Consider the following 14,578-nt stretch of genomic DNA (forward strand, 5'->3'; position numbering starts at 1 on the left):
CCGCCCTGCCGGACCCGCCCCGACCGGGGCTCGCCGCCTGCAGCCACCGCAGCACCGGACCTCGGGCCCCCGCGGGCTATGGCTGTGTCCTGGGGCTGAGCGCAGGTAGGGACCCGGCGCTCCGCGGAGCGGTCTGGGGCCAGGACCCCGGAATGGGTACGGGTTGGGGGTGGCAGGGCCTGGGCGAGGCACTTGGGGTGCGCGTCACGTTGAAGACTCAGTTTGGTGCACGCGGGCGGCGGCGCGTCCGGGGAGCCTCGCTCTGCCTCGGGAGTTGCGGCGCAAGTTGGGCAAAGTGGAAAATCGCTCCGCGGCGTGCTTCGGGGTCCGCATTTCTCTCCCCGGCTGTGGTTGGAGACTCTGCACCGCGGGGCGCCCCTTCCCGGCCGGGTGACCCCGTCCCATCCCCTCCCTCTCCACCGGGTGGTGTCTCCGGACGCTGCCCCGCTCCGAGCCCGTGTTTACTGGGGAAGTTTCCGGGGATCCCTCCAGGAACACCGGCGCCCCGCGGCGCGCGCCCCTCCGCGGTACCTCCGGTGCCCCGCACCTCCTCCCCTCCAATTTCGCGTCCGAGTCTCCGGCCCCACCCAGTTCTGTACCGCCAGCCTCTCCCTTCTCGCTCCGGGCGGCCCCCCACATCTCCCCTCCAGATGCCCCGCCCAAGCCTTGCCCCTCCGCGCCTCCCCACCCCCCTCCAGAAAACTCCTCTTATCCTCTAGAACCGCGGAGCGTGGAAGTTGGCTGCGCGCTTCCCAGGGGGACGGGTGGGAGTGGGGGTGGGGGGACATAATTAGGGAGATTCCTGCACTGGGGTGGGCGGGGAGGGGGGCTGCGCAGCGGCGCAGCCCTCGGGACCGCCCCTTCCCCTCCAGAGGCGGCGCTTCCCCCCACCCCTCCAAACCCGTCCGGGCGGGATGGCCCCCGCCCCAGCGCCTGGCCCGGCGCCAGCGGCCTGAGGAATGTGGTGGTTGGAGCTGGTGACTAATTCAAACCAGAACTCTGGGAGGAGTGGTGAGGGGCGAAGGGGAGGGGGAGAGGGCCTGTGTGTGGGAGGTGGGGTCTGGAGCCCCGCTCCGCGTCGGGGAGCTGTGGGACGCTCCACGCCGGCTGTGCGCGCCAGCCGAGTCGGAGGGCGAGGGCGCGCCGTGGAGAGGGAGAGGCAGTGCGTTCAGGGTGTGTTCGGACTGTGTTATGTAAGGATTTCCCAGGCCGGGAGAGGGTGTGCAGTGTGCTAGGGCCTGACCCGCCCCAGGGAAGACTGGGCGCCCCCTGTCGTGCCAGGACCTGGGGTGTGGGGCGCAGCCCCTTGGCGGTGCTGGCCGGGAAGGATGCGTGGGCGAGCGCAGGGCTGACTGTGGCCCTCGCGTGGGAGGGGATCGGAGAGGGCAGATGGGCCCTCACAAGCTCTGACTGGGCCTCGGCGCCAGCCAGCGGAGAGGACTCGGCGCCGCTGCCGCTGCACAAGGTGGCTGTGGGCATTGCGGGTGCTCCACCCTCTCCTAGGGTGTGGCCGGCTGTAGTGGTGAGGGTCCCCCCGGAGCGGGCAGTCCTGCCAAGGCCCTGCTTTGTGGAGTGGCTTTGTAGAAAGGTCAGGGTGGGATCCGCCCTGGCAGTGGGGTCTTTAGGGAAAGACTAGGAGTTTCCAGAGAAAGAGGGATCGACGTTGCTGTCCCCAGCACAGTGCTGGGCCCCCAGTAACTTTTTGAAAGTTCCTCTAATAGAATCCAATCTCTTACTGCAGGCTAGTCAGCCCTTTCTTACACAGCCCAGCACACATAAGAGTTGGGGTAATTTTGTGGGACACAGTGACACTGTGGGGGGCTGTAGGTGATAGGTGAAGGTGAGAAAGGGGGAGGGAGGAGCGACGGATGAGGCCTTGGAGGGCACTTTGCAAACCTCCTCAGGTTTGCAGGGTCTAAGTGAGGGCTGTAGATTCCACTTTCATCCCTCTGTCCCTGCCCTTCTGTGAGGGAACCCCCCAGGGCAGGGTGTGGCTGCCACTTCCTTTCCAAAGCCGAGTGGGGAAGCTTCTTTCTGGCCCATAGGGATGTTGGGCTGGGCCAGCACTTCATGGAGTGTGCAGAGTGGGGAGAAGCGAGCCCTAGGTTTAGGGGGTCCTCCGTGCTCAGGCTGTGGGGTGAGGGAGGGCGGGTGTGGACTTGACCATGAAAGCTGGACCTGCAGAGGCTGCAGGGACCGGGCATTGCTGTCTGAGCCCCTTTATTGAGCCCTGCTCCCTAAGAGGTTAGACGCAGGGTCACTGTTCAGAGAAAAAGGACACACAGGGAATCAGGGAGGACCCTTGGGGCGTGGTGCTGCCCTAGAGAGGCCCACAGCAGTGAATCAGGGCTCCTTGTCAGGCGACTCTGGAAGAGCTCCTCTCCAGAGCTCCTCTCCAGAGCTGGGGGCTTGCTCCAGCCGGACCTGGAGAGGCTAGGGGCCAGCTACAGGTGGAGGGCTCTGGGTGGGAAGCCAGTAGAGGCAGAGGCCTGTAGGAGGGAGTGGAGCAGGGCAGGGAGTGGGTTGGGGGGACCTGGGTGGAGGTGCTTGGGCACCAGCAGGCTGGATTCTTTTGCTCAACTTGGAACTGGCTGGCTGGCCTGGCACAGCACACCTTCCTGAGCCAGAGGAGCTGGTTTGAGGGGTTGAGGCAAAGCTGTGGGGGCGGAGGGGTGTGTGGGGCTCTGGGGTGTGGTCACTACCTTCCTTAGAACTTGGGAACCGCCTGGGGACAGACAGAGAGCAGACTGGGAGAGCTAGTCAGACTCCTGAGGGACTGATTCCCCTCACTCTGAGACGTCCCCCCTTCCCTGCCTGGAGCTGGGCTGAAGATTTGCACGTGCACACTTAGGTTTGAGGAAGGGAGGTGGCCGCTGAGAGGGATCAGAAGGGATCCCTTTCAGTTGGGTGGTGGGGGCAGCGCCTGCCCCCCTGGGCTTCATTCACTCCACCACTGCCTGGTCCCAGGCCTTCCTGAGCAAGCACAGCTCCTCCATTCTGGGTGTGCCTGATGAGCGTGGGCCCCCCCACCCCCCATGGGCCGAAGCAGGCTGGAGGGAATCTTGCATTTGAGTTTTGAGGAAACCATCTCCCTCCTGGGGCGCTAGCCGGCTGCCGAGGCTGTTTGGTTGTGGCTTGGGTCCGCGTGACCACCCAGGTGACAGCACTGAGGCGCATGTGTCCTGGCGGTGGCCTGCTTGTGTCACCTCGGTCTTGTCTGGAGCTTGTAGGCAAGGTGGGCCGGCAAGGCACTCGGTAGTGAGGTTTCCTGGGGCTGCCAGAGGACTGAAGTAAGTCTCTCTGTCCTGGATGGGTTCCGGCCCTGAAGTTTGCGTCTAGAGTCCCAAGGAGGGTGAGGTCCGCCCTTGGTGCAAGGCCCCAGCCCAGTGGAGCGAGGCCTCGCTGGGCTGCACATGGCCGGCCAGGGAGGGGCATCCTGCCCGGTCCCTGGGGGCCAGAGCGGAGGTTCTAGGGGAAGGGGAAGTGCCTGGAACTGATCCTGGCTTTGAGTCCTCCTGGGCTGGGGGGCAGCTTTTGGCAGCCGAGCCTGCATTAGCAAGGCCTGGCCACTAGGGGGAGAGCTGGCGCTCCCCGGCTATGATTTTAAGGGGGCAAGACTGGGCCTTCTTCCCCCAATTCTCCCCTGACCAGGGGCCCGCGCTGCCTTTGGAGTTGGGGTGCTAATCTGCTAATTGAGGTGGTCCTGAGCAAAGGTCGGCTCTTCCTTGGCTGTGTGCCAGGTGTGGGGACTTCTCCCCCAGCCCCCTGCCACCAGAAGGGGAGAGTCCCTTTTGGTCTGGGGAGGAAGAGGGAACCTCCTACCCCTCTGGAAGTGAGAACTTGCAGCTGTGGGGCTTGGGGAGCTCCCTGGCATGGAGGAGGAAGTTGTGGTGGTCAGTCAGGGTGGAGAGGCACAGCCTGGAAAAGTGTGGGCTGGTGCCGTGGGCGGAGGGCTGCCCTGGAAATGGAGGCAGAAACTCCAGGTGATGGTGGGGCTGCCCTGGGGGAGAGTGTGTAGTGATGAGGCTGGAAAAAGCCCCCTCCTGGTGGAAGTGGTGGGCTGGGCCAGGGCCTGGCTGCCAAGAACCAGGGAACAGGCAGACAGGCAGAGGGAGCCAGGATAAGCTGGTGCAGCGCCCTCCGCTGTGAGGGCCTGGGGTGCCCAGGCAGGTGTGGTCAGCTGGTTGAAGCTGGGCGGCGGCCTGCGCCGGCAGTGGAGAGTGGGAACAGGGCCGCACGCATCGGGGGTCTTGTCCTTTGACTGGCCCTTAGGTGCCCTTATCGCCTGTGTCTTGCATGAGTTTGTCTCGCTCTTTTTGATAATTCCACCTTCCACACACACGACCCACTCGTGTGGAAATGCCTCCTTTGAGTGTCCTGTCCAGAGCCGCTGCGTGCACATTCTGGCCTCTTACTGTCGCGGTGCCGTGAACTGCCGTTGGGACGGGACACGGTTTTCTCAGATGGAGGTTCGGCAGCTGCACCCCTGGGCCACATGAGGAGGCACAGGCCCTGGAAGAGAGGCCGCCCCGGGGTTTCTTCCCATTGGCGGAGACAAGTGTCTGCTGTGGGCTGTTCCATTTCCCGGGAGTGGAAATGTTTGCCTGGCACTTGCAGGGCTCTCTAGCCCCAGAAGGGCACATTTCCCTTGGCCTGAGAGCCCAAGTGGGTCTGTGGGGAGCTAGGGTTTCGGCCTCCTGGAAACACAGCCCCTGTGAGCCCCCGGAACCCCGAGCCTGGACTCCGCCGTTTCTCGCCTTGCTGTGCCGAGCAGGCCTGGGACGTGGCCGGTGTGTGGGCCACGCGGCGGGGGGCCTCCTGCTTGTCCTCACATCGTTCCCTGGTGAGGCTCCTGCTCCCGGGCTCTGGGTCTCTCCCCAATCTCAGCCCCTTCTTCTCCCTCCTGCCACCTGTGTCCCCCCCAGGGGCGGGGCCTCTCCGTCTTCCTGACATCTGTCTCTTAGGCATATTTTCCTGTGCATCTCGCTTTCTCTCTTACTATTTTTAAAAAGATTTATTTATTTATGCATCCAAGAACTGGGGTACAGGCCAAAGGTGCAGGAAGTGAGGGGGTTCACCAAAATAGAATGGGGAGCAGAACAGGCAGATGCACTGAGATGCGCAGAACAGGCAGATGCACTGCTGAGGGGAGCAGCAGGGAGACAGGAGAGGCCATGGGGGTCGGCTCCCTGGCCGGGCATCGAACCCGCGCTGCAGTGGCTGCTAACAGCTTCGTAGTGCTGCGCTTTAACCTGTTGCGCCACCAGGGAGGGCCCCGTGCTCCATTCTGTGTGGCTTCCCTTGTGTCTGTGCGCCTGGCTGTGCACTGATTTCCTTGTGTCTTTGTCCGTCTTCCTGGCTAAAGACTCTTGGCCGTGGCCTCAGGGAACCTGGGCTTGCCTTTGAACTCTCTCATACTCGGCAAGTCATCTTACCTCGGGGCCTATTTCTGCATGTATGAAAGACAGATATTAACCACAGAGGCTTGTGTGGAGGTGGGGTGAGACCCCGGGCCGGGGGCTGTCACACAAAATTCTCTTAACTTGGGTTGTTGTTTGTTTGTATTTTAAGGTGGAGCTTCCCCTCCTTTGCCACTTGGAGTGTTTCTGAAAGCAGATCACCTCTCTGGGTGTGTCTCTTTCCTTTGAGGATCCCAAGCCCTGGTCCTGTTAAAAGGCTTGGGGCTCTCGCTCCGCTCCGGTGCAGGGCTCCGTCCTGGGCGCATCACCGAGTTCTGCTGGCTTGGGGCCACGGCTCCACCTGCTTGGTGGGGCAGGACTGCGTGTGGAGGGTGGGTTTGCGGGGAGCCTGCTGCTGTGCTGATGACCGCAGTGTCACTGCGGTCGGCCACCCCCCCCCCCGGGCCTGTGAATGGGGTGCTTCTCTCTCCCTTGCACCTTCTCTGGCCAGCCTGTGCTGGGCGTATGTGTGAACTTGTGCTCGGCCTGTTTTCAGGCTGGGAGCAGGAGGCCTTGAGTGTGCCAGCTCTCGGTCTACCAGTTCCTGTCATCTCGACTGGTGCTGGCTGCAGGGCGCTCCGGCTGCTGGCAAGTCAGCTGGGCCCCTCCTGGTCTGTCCTCAGACTGGCTCTTGGGAGCTCTATTTCCTGGGAGCTGTGGGAGGAAGGATGATGGTCTTCTGAAGCTGAACCTGGCTGCAGCTGTCTGCCCAGGGCAAGGAGTCTGCTTTCCGGGCCTCTCTGCCCCCGACCCTCGTGGGTGGCACTGGCCTAGTCTGCACATACTCTTTGTGGTTTTGAATTGACAGGACCACCTCATTCTGCTCTGATGCTTCTGCCTGGAGCGTGTCTGTCCCTGGCCTCTCAGAGTTGCAGCTGAGTGACCACTGTCTTTTTCCTCTGTCCTGCAGCAGCCCTTGGCCTTAGGGCGTACTCACAGCTGCCCTGCTTCGTCTCCTCCCAAGGGAGACCGGGGCCAGTGTGGGGTGGGCCATGTTCCCCTCACCTCCACCCCAGTCAGTAAAAGGCAGTACTGTCCCCGAGAACTTTCTGTAGCCGTGGATGGCCTTCCTCCTGTCACATATGGCAGCCAGTCGCCAGGCCTGGCTGTTGAGTTCTTGAAATGGCTAGTGCGACCAATGAACTGGCATTGTAATTAAATTCAAGTTAACTTTAAACAGCCTGATGCGGCGACCTGCTGATGGCATGATTTTAAGGTTTCTTCTCACTCCAAAGGCGTATGACCCTCTGCTTAGGGCACAGCATTCCCCCAAGCTCCAAAGAACCCCCTGTAGGCTGCAGCACAGCAGAACCCCCAGGCCCTGCGAAACCTGGCTCCACCGACTTGTGTGGGAGGAGACGGATCATCTGGGCCTGGTACAGGCAGAGGGGAGCCCGAGGGCCGGGACCCGAGTGCAGAAAACAGACCCCGGATACCATGGCCTTGACCCTCCCTTCAGCATCCCTGTGCCCAGCCACCTGAGTGCCCCACATCAGATTAGAGGGGAGAGAGGCCTCCCTGGTTGTGCTGGAGTTGAGGCTGGAGCCAAAGCCGACAGGGAGCTCGGCTGCCTCACCTGCCTGGGAAGCCAGGGTGCCCTGCAGGGACGACCCGCAGCCAAGGGCCCAGGGCTCCTGTGGACCTTCTCATCTCCGCCGGCCTTCTCCGGCCGGCCTTCTCCAGCCGGCACTCGCCCCCACTTTGGGGTGCGGAGTAAGTCCCTTCCAAGCCAGCTGAGTTGTGCTTCGGGGACGCCGGGTCTGGGGCGCCGATAGCTGGCAGGGAAGCCTGCCTCCAGGGACCCCAGCCCCTCTGGCACCCAGGGGTCTGGCCCTTGAAGCACTTTGCCAGTCGGGTTTAGGTGTGACCCTCTGCATGTCTGGAGCTGTTGCAGCCACAGTGACTCATCAGGGAAGGAGGGAGGGTGGGGCCGCCATGTGGGCGAGGATGAGCTGGCTGGCTCTCCCCTTGAGGCTGCTGGCTCAGCACCAGGCGGCAGGGCTGTGCACCGGGGCCCTGATCGAGGAGGAAAAGGGGGTGCTGGGTGACGAGTGGCTGTGGCTCCGGCAGAAGGCGGGCGGCTGGCATCCTTTCCCTGCCCTGCTGGCTCTGAGTCTTCTTGGGCTGGATGCTGGGAGCAGACACGGTGGAAGGTCCTGCCTGCTCTTTCCCGGTGGGAAGGGTCACAGTGACTGAGACTTCCCGTCGTCTCTCTGCCTGTCAGGGAGGGGGTGCTCTCCCAGCACACACCTGGGCTGAGGCTGTCACCTCAGGGGTGCTGCCAGCTTCCTGGACACACCTGTGCTGATGAGGTAGATCATAAACAGCACAGGTGTGAGCTTGTCACTCGGGAGTGCAGGTGTGTAGGGGACAGGGGCCCTTGCAGCTGCTAAGCGCTCATGAATTTCCAAGGGACACACCCCATCCCATAACCCCTTTTGCACTTTCAAGACGCCATTTATATTTCGTTGCCCCTGAAGACTCCCAGGCCTTCGGGAATTTTATGAGGCTAAACTGGTCCTAACCAGGGCAGCAGGCTCTTCATTTACACGAGGGACAGGGACTTTTGAAGCTGCTCATCTGGCGCGTGGAGGGCGTCCGTGAGGCTCGGGGGTGTCGGGGTGAGTCAGTCACCACGGGAGGACGGTGTGACCCGCAGTGTGACTGGCGCTGGCTTCCGTAGTCGCCCGGGCCGGGGGCAGTCCGCGGGCGCCGTGTAGGGATCTGTTGACTAACACCTGCCTGCAGGCAGCGTGGGGCGCCTGGGGGAGGGCCTCGTGATGCAGCGTGCTCCTGGTGAAGACGCGCTGCGCTTTGTGTGAGTGGCTGTCGGCCATGCCCCAGGGGCCTGCTGGGGTCTTCCTGGGCGCCTCCATGGCTGACTGCTCTTCCTGGGACTGGGGGCATCTTTGCTTCTGAGTGCCTGCACCCCTGGGGGCCTGGCGTGGGGCAGCAGATGGGCCCTGACTCACCCGGCTGCCCCCCGGCAGCTCACTGTGGGCCGTTTGCTGGGGGGAGGGGCTCAGTGTCCTTTATTTGGCTGCTGCCTGTGGCAGAGTGGTGAGGACCTTGCAATGAGGGTCCCCGGCCCTGAGGATCGGGTTAGGAGGGTGACCCAGAGTCACTGTCTCAGGGAGAAGGGAGGGCACCCCGCTTTCAGGCTGCCACTTGCCTGCAGAGCTGGCAGCACTCTGGGGGGCATCTGTCCTGCCCCAGGAGGGCCTTCGTGCTGGTCGAAGCTGCGGGCCTGAGCTGGCACAGGAGTTACAGACGCGGGTCCCAACCTAGGCTGCTTGATCGACTGGGCTCTCTGAATCTCGGTCTCCCCAGCTGTGAAATGGGGGGCAGTAATGTCTCCCCCGGGAACAAGCCACGGGAAGGCAGGTGCTGTGCCGCTCCTGCGGGCCTTCGGGTGTGCTCTGCTCTGTGTCCTTCAGCTCTCGTGGAAATCTTTTGTCCTCTCCACTTCCACAGATGAGGAAATGGAGGCTCAGAGAGGCTAAGTGACTTGGCCAGGGTCACAACGCTGATGCCTCAGGCAGACGTTGGATCTGAGTCAGGGGTACCCTCTCCTCCTGTCCACCATGCTTGACGGGATGGAGACAGTGGTGGGGGCCGGGGCTTTGTCCTGGCACGGGGAGCAGAATATCCAGGCCACCGCATGGCAGCTGACTGGGGCTTCCAGCCAGTGGCTGTGCAATTCCAGTGAGATGGTCGTGAACTTCTCCCTAGGCTGTGTGCTGAGACTGACAAGAGAGACCGAGAAGAAAGACGGGGCGGGCTCCTGGCAAGGCATTAGCTCGACCCAAACCTGCAAAAGGTCAGCAGTGGGCAGGGAGGTGAGAGGGCAGAGGTGACGGGAAGAGGGGAGGTGGAGGCCCTGGTGGCCTCAGGAGGCAAAGCCTGGGGGCAGTGCCGAGGGCTGGTTGCCTCCTCCAGGGAGCGAGGCTCCCCTCCCGGGTGGCAGGCGCACCAGCGGAGCCTGGCCTTCTCCTCCCACTTGCCCCCGCTACCCTGGGCTCCATTTTCTTCCCTTTCCAGATGGACAAAGAAGAAGAGAAGACCCGGGAGCTGCTGCTCCCCAACTGGCAGGGCAGCGGTTCTCACGGGCTGACCATCGCCCAGACGGATGACGGTGTCTTCGTGCAGGAGGTGATGCAGAACTCCCCTGCGGCCCGCACGGGGGTGGTCAAGGAGGGTGAGTTGCCTCAGGATGCAGGCGGGGTGCTGGGCAGGGTGGGCGAGGGTGGCCAAGGTGGGCAGGTGGCTGTGGAGGGCCTGGGCCCAGGAGCTCAGGCTTGGTGCTGCCCAGCCCTGCTCTACCCACTCTGTCCCTCACTTGCTTGAGGTCTGCAGGGGAGGTGGTGGGGGAGGGAGGCTGGAGACGTGGTCTGAAGTTCTGGCTCCGGCACTCATGGCTTAACTGCTTGGGCAGGCCAGTTGGATCTGTACAGTGGATCTTACAAGGTGGTCAAAACACGCATCAGCGGGAGCCAGAGTGTCCGCGGCCATGTGCTCCCCCTGTGGCACTGGGGGCTCACTTCTCTTGCCCCTCCTTGCTCAGGGGATCAGATCGTGGGGGCCACCATCTACTTTGACAACCTGCAGTCAGGCGAGGTGACGCAGCTGCTGAACACCATGGGGCACCACACTGTGGGCCTGAAGCTGCACCGCAAGGGGGACCGCTCTCCTGAGCCCGGCCAGGCTTGGACCCATGAGGTCTTCAGCTCCCATAGCTCGGAAGTCGTCCTGGTGAGTGTCCTGCGCCCTACCGGGCAGCACCTCGCTCCCCTGCCTCACCGTGGCTGTTCCCTCTTTCTGAGCCTCCTGTCCATCTCCTGGACTCCTGCTGTCCTCCTTCCTGCTGACCTCACCCCTCTGCCCCTCTGTGGAGCAGGCCCACTTGTTCCCACTCGCCTCTGGCACGTGGCTGACGGCCGCCCCTCAGGGTCTTCATCAGCCTTTGCAGAGGGCCGCTGCGTGGGAGTTGGCTCGTGTTGTCCGGTCCCGGATGCCAGGAGGAAGGTCGGCTGCTTTGCAGGAATTGGGAATGGCTCCCAGGTGCCCAGCTTTGCTCACAGACACCATTTTTCTGCTTCCAGAGGTCTGGTCATTCTGTGAGTCAGAGGCAGGCGGCTTGCCTGGCCGGAGGGCACTGTCGGCTCCTTCCGATGGCTTGTTTATTTAACAGACATGGGTCCTCAGAGTGGAAGTGCCAGCCCAGGCACAGCCAGTTTCAGGAAAGCTCCCCTGGGGACCCCGGGAGGACGCCTCTGGAGCCAGCACACATGCCACTGCCATGAGAGTCAAGAGCTGGAGGGTCAAGTCAGTGCAGAGGTCGGGGGTGGGTCGTCGGCTGCCCAGGAGGCTTCCTGAGGCCTGGCCCGTCAGTTTTGAATCTAGAATTGATTGCAAATCCTTGTCCCAGAACAGGCTGCCCGGGAGTCTGTGCCCTCCTGTCCCCAGAGGAGAGCTTTTTCTATTTATTGGAATTTCCCCAGATAATTTCTGTATCCTCCATGATGTGGCTGTCAGCCCCTTTCTTTTTTCTTAAGATTTATTTTATTTATTTATGCATACAAGAGCTGGGGTACAGGCCAGAGGTGCCGGGAGGGAGGGTGAGAAGATTCACCAGACAGAGGGGCGAGCAGAACAGGTGGATCTACTGAGGGGAGCAGCGGGGAGACAGGAGAGGTCTGCTGCGCCCTGTGGGTCACTCCCTGGCCGGGGATCGAACTCCTGCTGCAGTGACTGGCAGAAGCTTCATAGTGTTGAGACTTAACCCCTTGCTTCACCAGGGAGGCCCTCAGCCCTTTCTTTACACCGCACCCCCTCATGCTCCGCACAGGGGCTAGTGGGCCTCTGTGGTGGCCCCAGCCTCTTTGGGACGCAGCGACCACGTGGTCGGCTGGGCTGTGGCCGGGCGCCTGTAGCTCAGGCCGACTCTGCTGCAACCTTGCGGCGTGTCTTTCTGCAGAGCGGGGATGACAAGGACTATCAGCGCATCTACACCACCAAGATCAAGCCTCGGCTGAGGTCGGAGGATGGAGTGGAAGGGGACCTTGGGGAGACACAGAGCCGCACCATCACGGTGACTAGACGGGTCACAGCCTACACAGTGGACGTGACGGGCCGGGAAGGAACCAAGGATATCGACATCAGCAGCCCCGAGTTCAAGGTCAAGATTCCATGGCAAGAACTGACCGAAACCTCCACGGTGGATGTGGAGACCCAGCCTGGAAAGACGGTGATCAGGCTGCCCTCGGGCTCGGGGCCGACGTCTCCGACCACGGGCTCTGTGGACATCCGAGCGGGCTCCGTTTCTGCGTCTGGACCAGAGCTCCAAGGCGCTGGCCACACCAAGGTCCAGGTCACCGTGCCGGGGGTCAAGGTGGGGAGTCCGGGCGTCAGTGTCAGTGCAAGAGGCACGGACTTGGGTGGCAAAGGAGGGGTACACGCCCCTGGAGTGGACCTTTCTTCTGCTCTCGGGGGTGTTGTGGTAGAGGGGCGGGGGTCTTGTCTTGAGAGTGGCAGTAATGGGAAAATTGAAATCCCTGCTATGCAGGTGCCAAAATTTGGCATCTCAGCAGGACCAGAGAGCCAGGCACCAGAGTCAGGGCTGAGGGTGGCTGCCCCTGAATTCTCTGTGGGGCACAAAGGCAGCAAGCCAGGCTTAAGCATTGGCGGGGACAGGCAGACCCCACAGCTAGAAGTCACCGCTCCCTCCGCCAACATTGAGGGGAAGCTGAAAGGCCCCTCGATCACTGGGCCATCGCTGGAGGGTGAGCTAGGCCTGAAGGGTGCCAAGCCACAGGGGAGCCTGGGGGTCAACCTCTCTGCTCCCAGAATTGAGGGCAACATCACCAGCCCTAGTGTGGAGGTTCAAGGCCCTGATGTTGATATTCAGGGGCCAGGGGGCAACCTGAATATGCCCAAGCTGAAGGTGCCCAAATTCTCTGCATCAGGTTCTAAGGGAACAGGAGCTGGCATGGGTGTGACGCTACCCACCGGTGAAGTGACTGTCCCTGGGGCCTCTGGGGATGTCAGCCTGCCTGAGGTAGCTACTGGGGGGCTAGAAGGGAAGGTGAAGGGTACTAAAGTCAAAGGTCCTGAAATGATCGTTCAGAAACCTAAAATCTCCATGCAGGATGTGGATCTGAGCCTTGGGTCCCCGAAATGGAAAGGGGATTTTAAGGTTTCTGCTCCTGGGGTGCAAGGTGATGTGAAAGGCCCTCAGGTGGCAGTTAAAGGCCCCAAAGTGGACACTGAGACACCCACCCTAGAGGGGACTCTAACAGGTGCCAAGCTTAGTGGTGCTGCTGGGAAAGCAGGAGCTTGCAGCATCTCCATGGCAGATGTAGACTTGAATGTGGCTGCACCTAAGGTGAAGGGCGGCGGCGATGTCACACTCCCAAAAGTAGAAGGGAAAGTCAAAGTCCCTGAAGTTGACATCAAAGGCCCCAATGTGGATATCAGTGTTCCTGATGTGGACGTCCATGGCCCAGACTGGCACTTGAAGATGCCCAAGATGAAAGTGCCCAAATTCAGCGTGCCAGGAGTCAAAGGGGAAGGTCCAGATGTAGATGTCGCTCTACCCAAAGGAGATGTCAGTATCTCAGGACCCAAGGTGAATGTGGAAGCCCCCAGCGTCAGCATAGAGGGACCAAAAGGCAAGTTTAAGGGCCCTGAGGTAAAGTTGCCTGAAGAGAGTGTCAAGACACCGAAGATTTCCCTGCCTGATGTAGATCTGCATGTTAAAGGCACAAAGATGAAGGGAGAGTATGACGTAACGGTGCCGAAACTTGAAGGTGAAATGAAAGGCCCCAAAGTGGACATCAGTGTACCAGATGTGGATGTCCAGGGTCCAGACTGGCATCTGAAGATGCCCAAGATGAAAATGCCCAAGTTCAGTGTGCCTGCAGTCAAAGCAGAGGGCCCAGAAGTGGACGTAAGCCTGCCTAAGGCTGACATGGACATTGCTGGGGCCAAGGTTGATATTAGTGCTCCAGATGTGACCATTGAGGCACCAGAAGGGAAACTGAAAGGGCCCAAGTTTAAGATGCCCGAGATGAATATTAAAGCCCCGAAGATCTCCATGCCTGATGTGGACTTGCATTTGAAAGGCCCCAAAGTGAAAGGAGAATATGATGTCACAGGGCCAAAGGTCGAAGGTGAGGTTAAAGTTCCCGATGTTGAACTGAAAAGTGCCAAAGTGGACATTGATGCCCCAGATGTGGATGTCCATGGCCCAGACTGGCACCTGAAGATGCCCAAGATGAAAATGCCCAAGTTCGGCATGCCAGGCTTCAAGGCAGAGGGCCCAGAGGTGGACGTGAACCTGCCCAAGGCTGACATTGACATCTCAGGCCCCAAGGTGGATGTTGAAGTTCCAGATGTGAATATTGAATCAGGAAAGTTGAAGAGTCCTAAATTTAAGGTGCCTGAGGTAAATATCAAGGCCCCCAAGATCTCTATGCCTGATGTGGACTTGCATATGAAAGGTCCCCCTGTAAAGGGAGAATATGACGTCACAGTGCCAAAGTTGGAAGGGGACTTGAAAGGGCCAAAAGTAGACATAAGTGCTCCAGATGTTGAAGTTCATGGCCCCGACTGGAACCTGAAGATGCCAAAGATGAAAATGCCCAAATTTACCATGCCCAGTCTTAAAGGAGAGGGCTCAGAATTAGATGTGAACCTGCCAAAGGCCGATGTGGACATTTCTGCACCCAAGGTAGATATCAGTGCTCCAGATGTGAGCCTTGAAGGACCAGAAGGGAAGCTGAAAGGCCCCAAGTTTAAGATGCCTGAGATGCATTTTAAAGCTCCTAAGATGTCTCTACCAGATGTTGACTTGGATCTCAAAGGACCCAAAGTGAAAGGAAATTTAGATGTGTCTGCACCAAAAATTGAAGGTGAGATGAAAGTTCCAGATGTGGACATCAAAGGGCCCAAAGTGGACATCAACGCCCCAGATGTGGACATCCATGGCCCAGACTGGAGCCTGAAGATGCCCAAGATGAAGATGCCCAAGTTCAGCATGCCTAGCTTCAAAGCAGAGGGCCCAGAGGTGGATGTGAACCTCCCCAAGGCTGACCTTGACATCTCTGGACCAAAAGTTG

At 60.6% G+C, this 14,578-nt stretch overlaps 1 protein-coding gene across 1 annotated transcript in view; it reads left to right on the forward strand.

The window, feature by feature from the left end:
- Positions 1-6: 6 nt before the first annotated feature.
- Positions 7-14,578, forward strand: part of AHNAK (AHNAK nucleoprotein) — a 29,457-nt gene continuing 14,885 nt past the window's right edge. Inside the window, exons 1-5 of the mRNA XM_012725151.1 lie at positions 7-105; positions 9,192-9,279; positions 9,501-9,657; positions 10,024-10,211; positions 11,437-14,574. Coding sequence (XP_012580605.1) covers positions 9,501-9,657; positions 10,024-10,211; positions 11,437-14,574 — 3,483 coding nt within the window. The 5' untranslated portion in view covers positions 7-105; positions 9,192-9,279. The remainder of the gene's footprint in view (positions 106-9,191; positions 9,280-9,500; positions 9,658-10,023; positions 10,212-11,436; positions 14,575-14,578) is intronic.

The sequence above is a fragment of the Condylura cristata genome, unplaced genomic scaffold (genome assembly GCF_000260355.1).
Source record: "Condylura cristata isolate star-nosed mole 26May11 unplaced genomic scaffold, ConCri1.0 scaffold00015, whole genome shotgun sequence".
Classification (NCBI taxonomy): domain Eukaryota; kingdom Metazoa; phylum Chordata; class Mammalia; order Eulipotyphla; family Talpidae; genus Condylura; species Condylura cristata.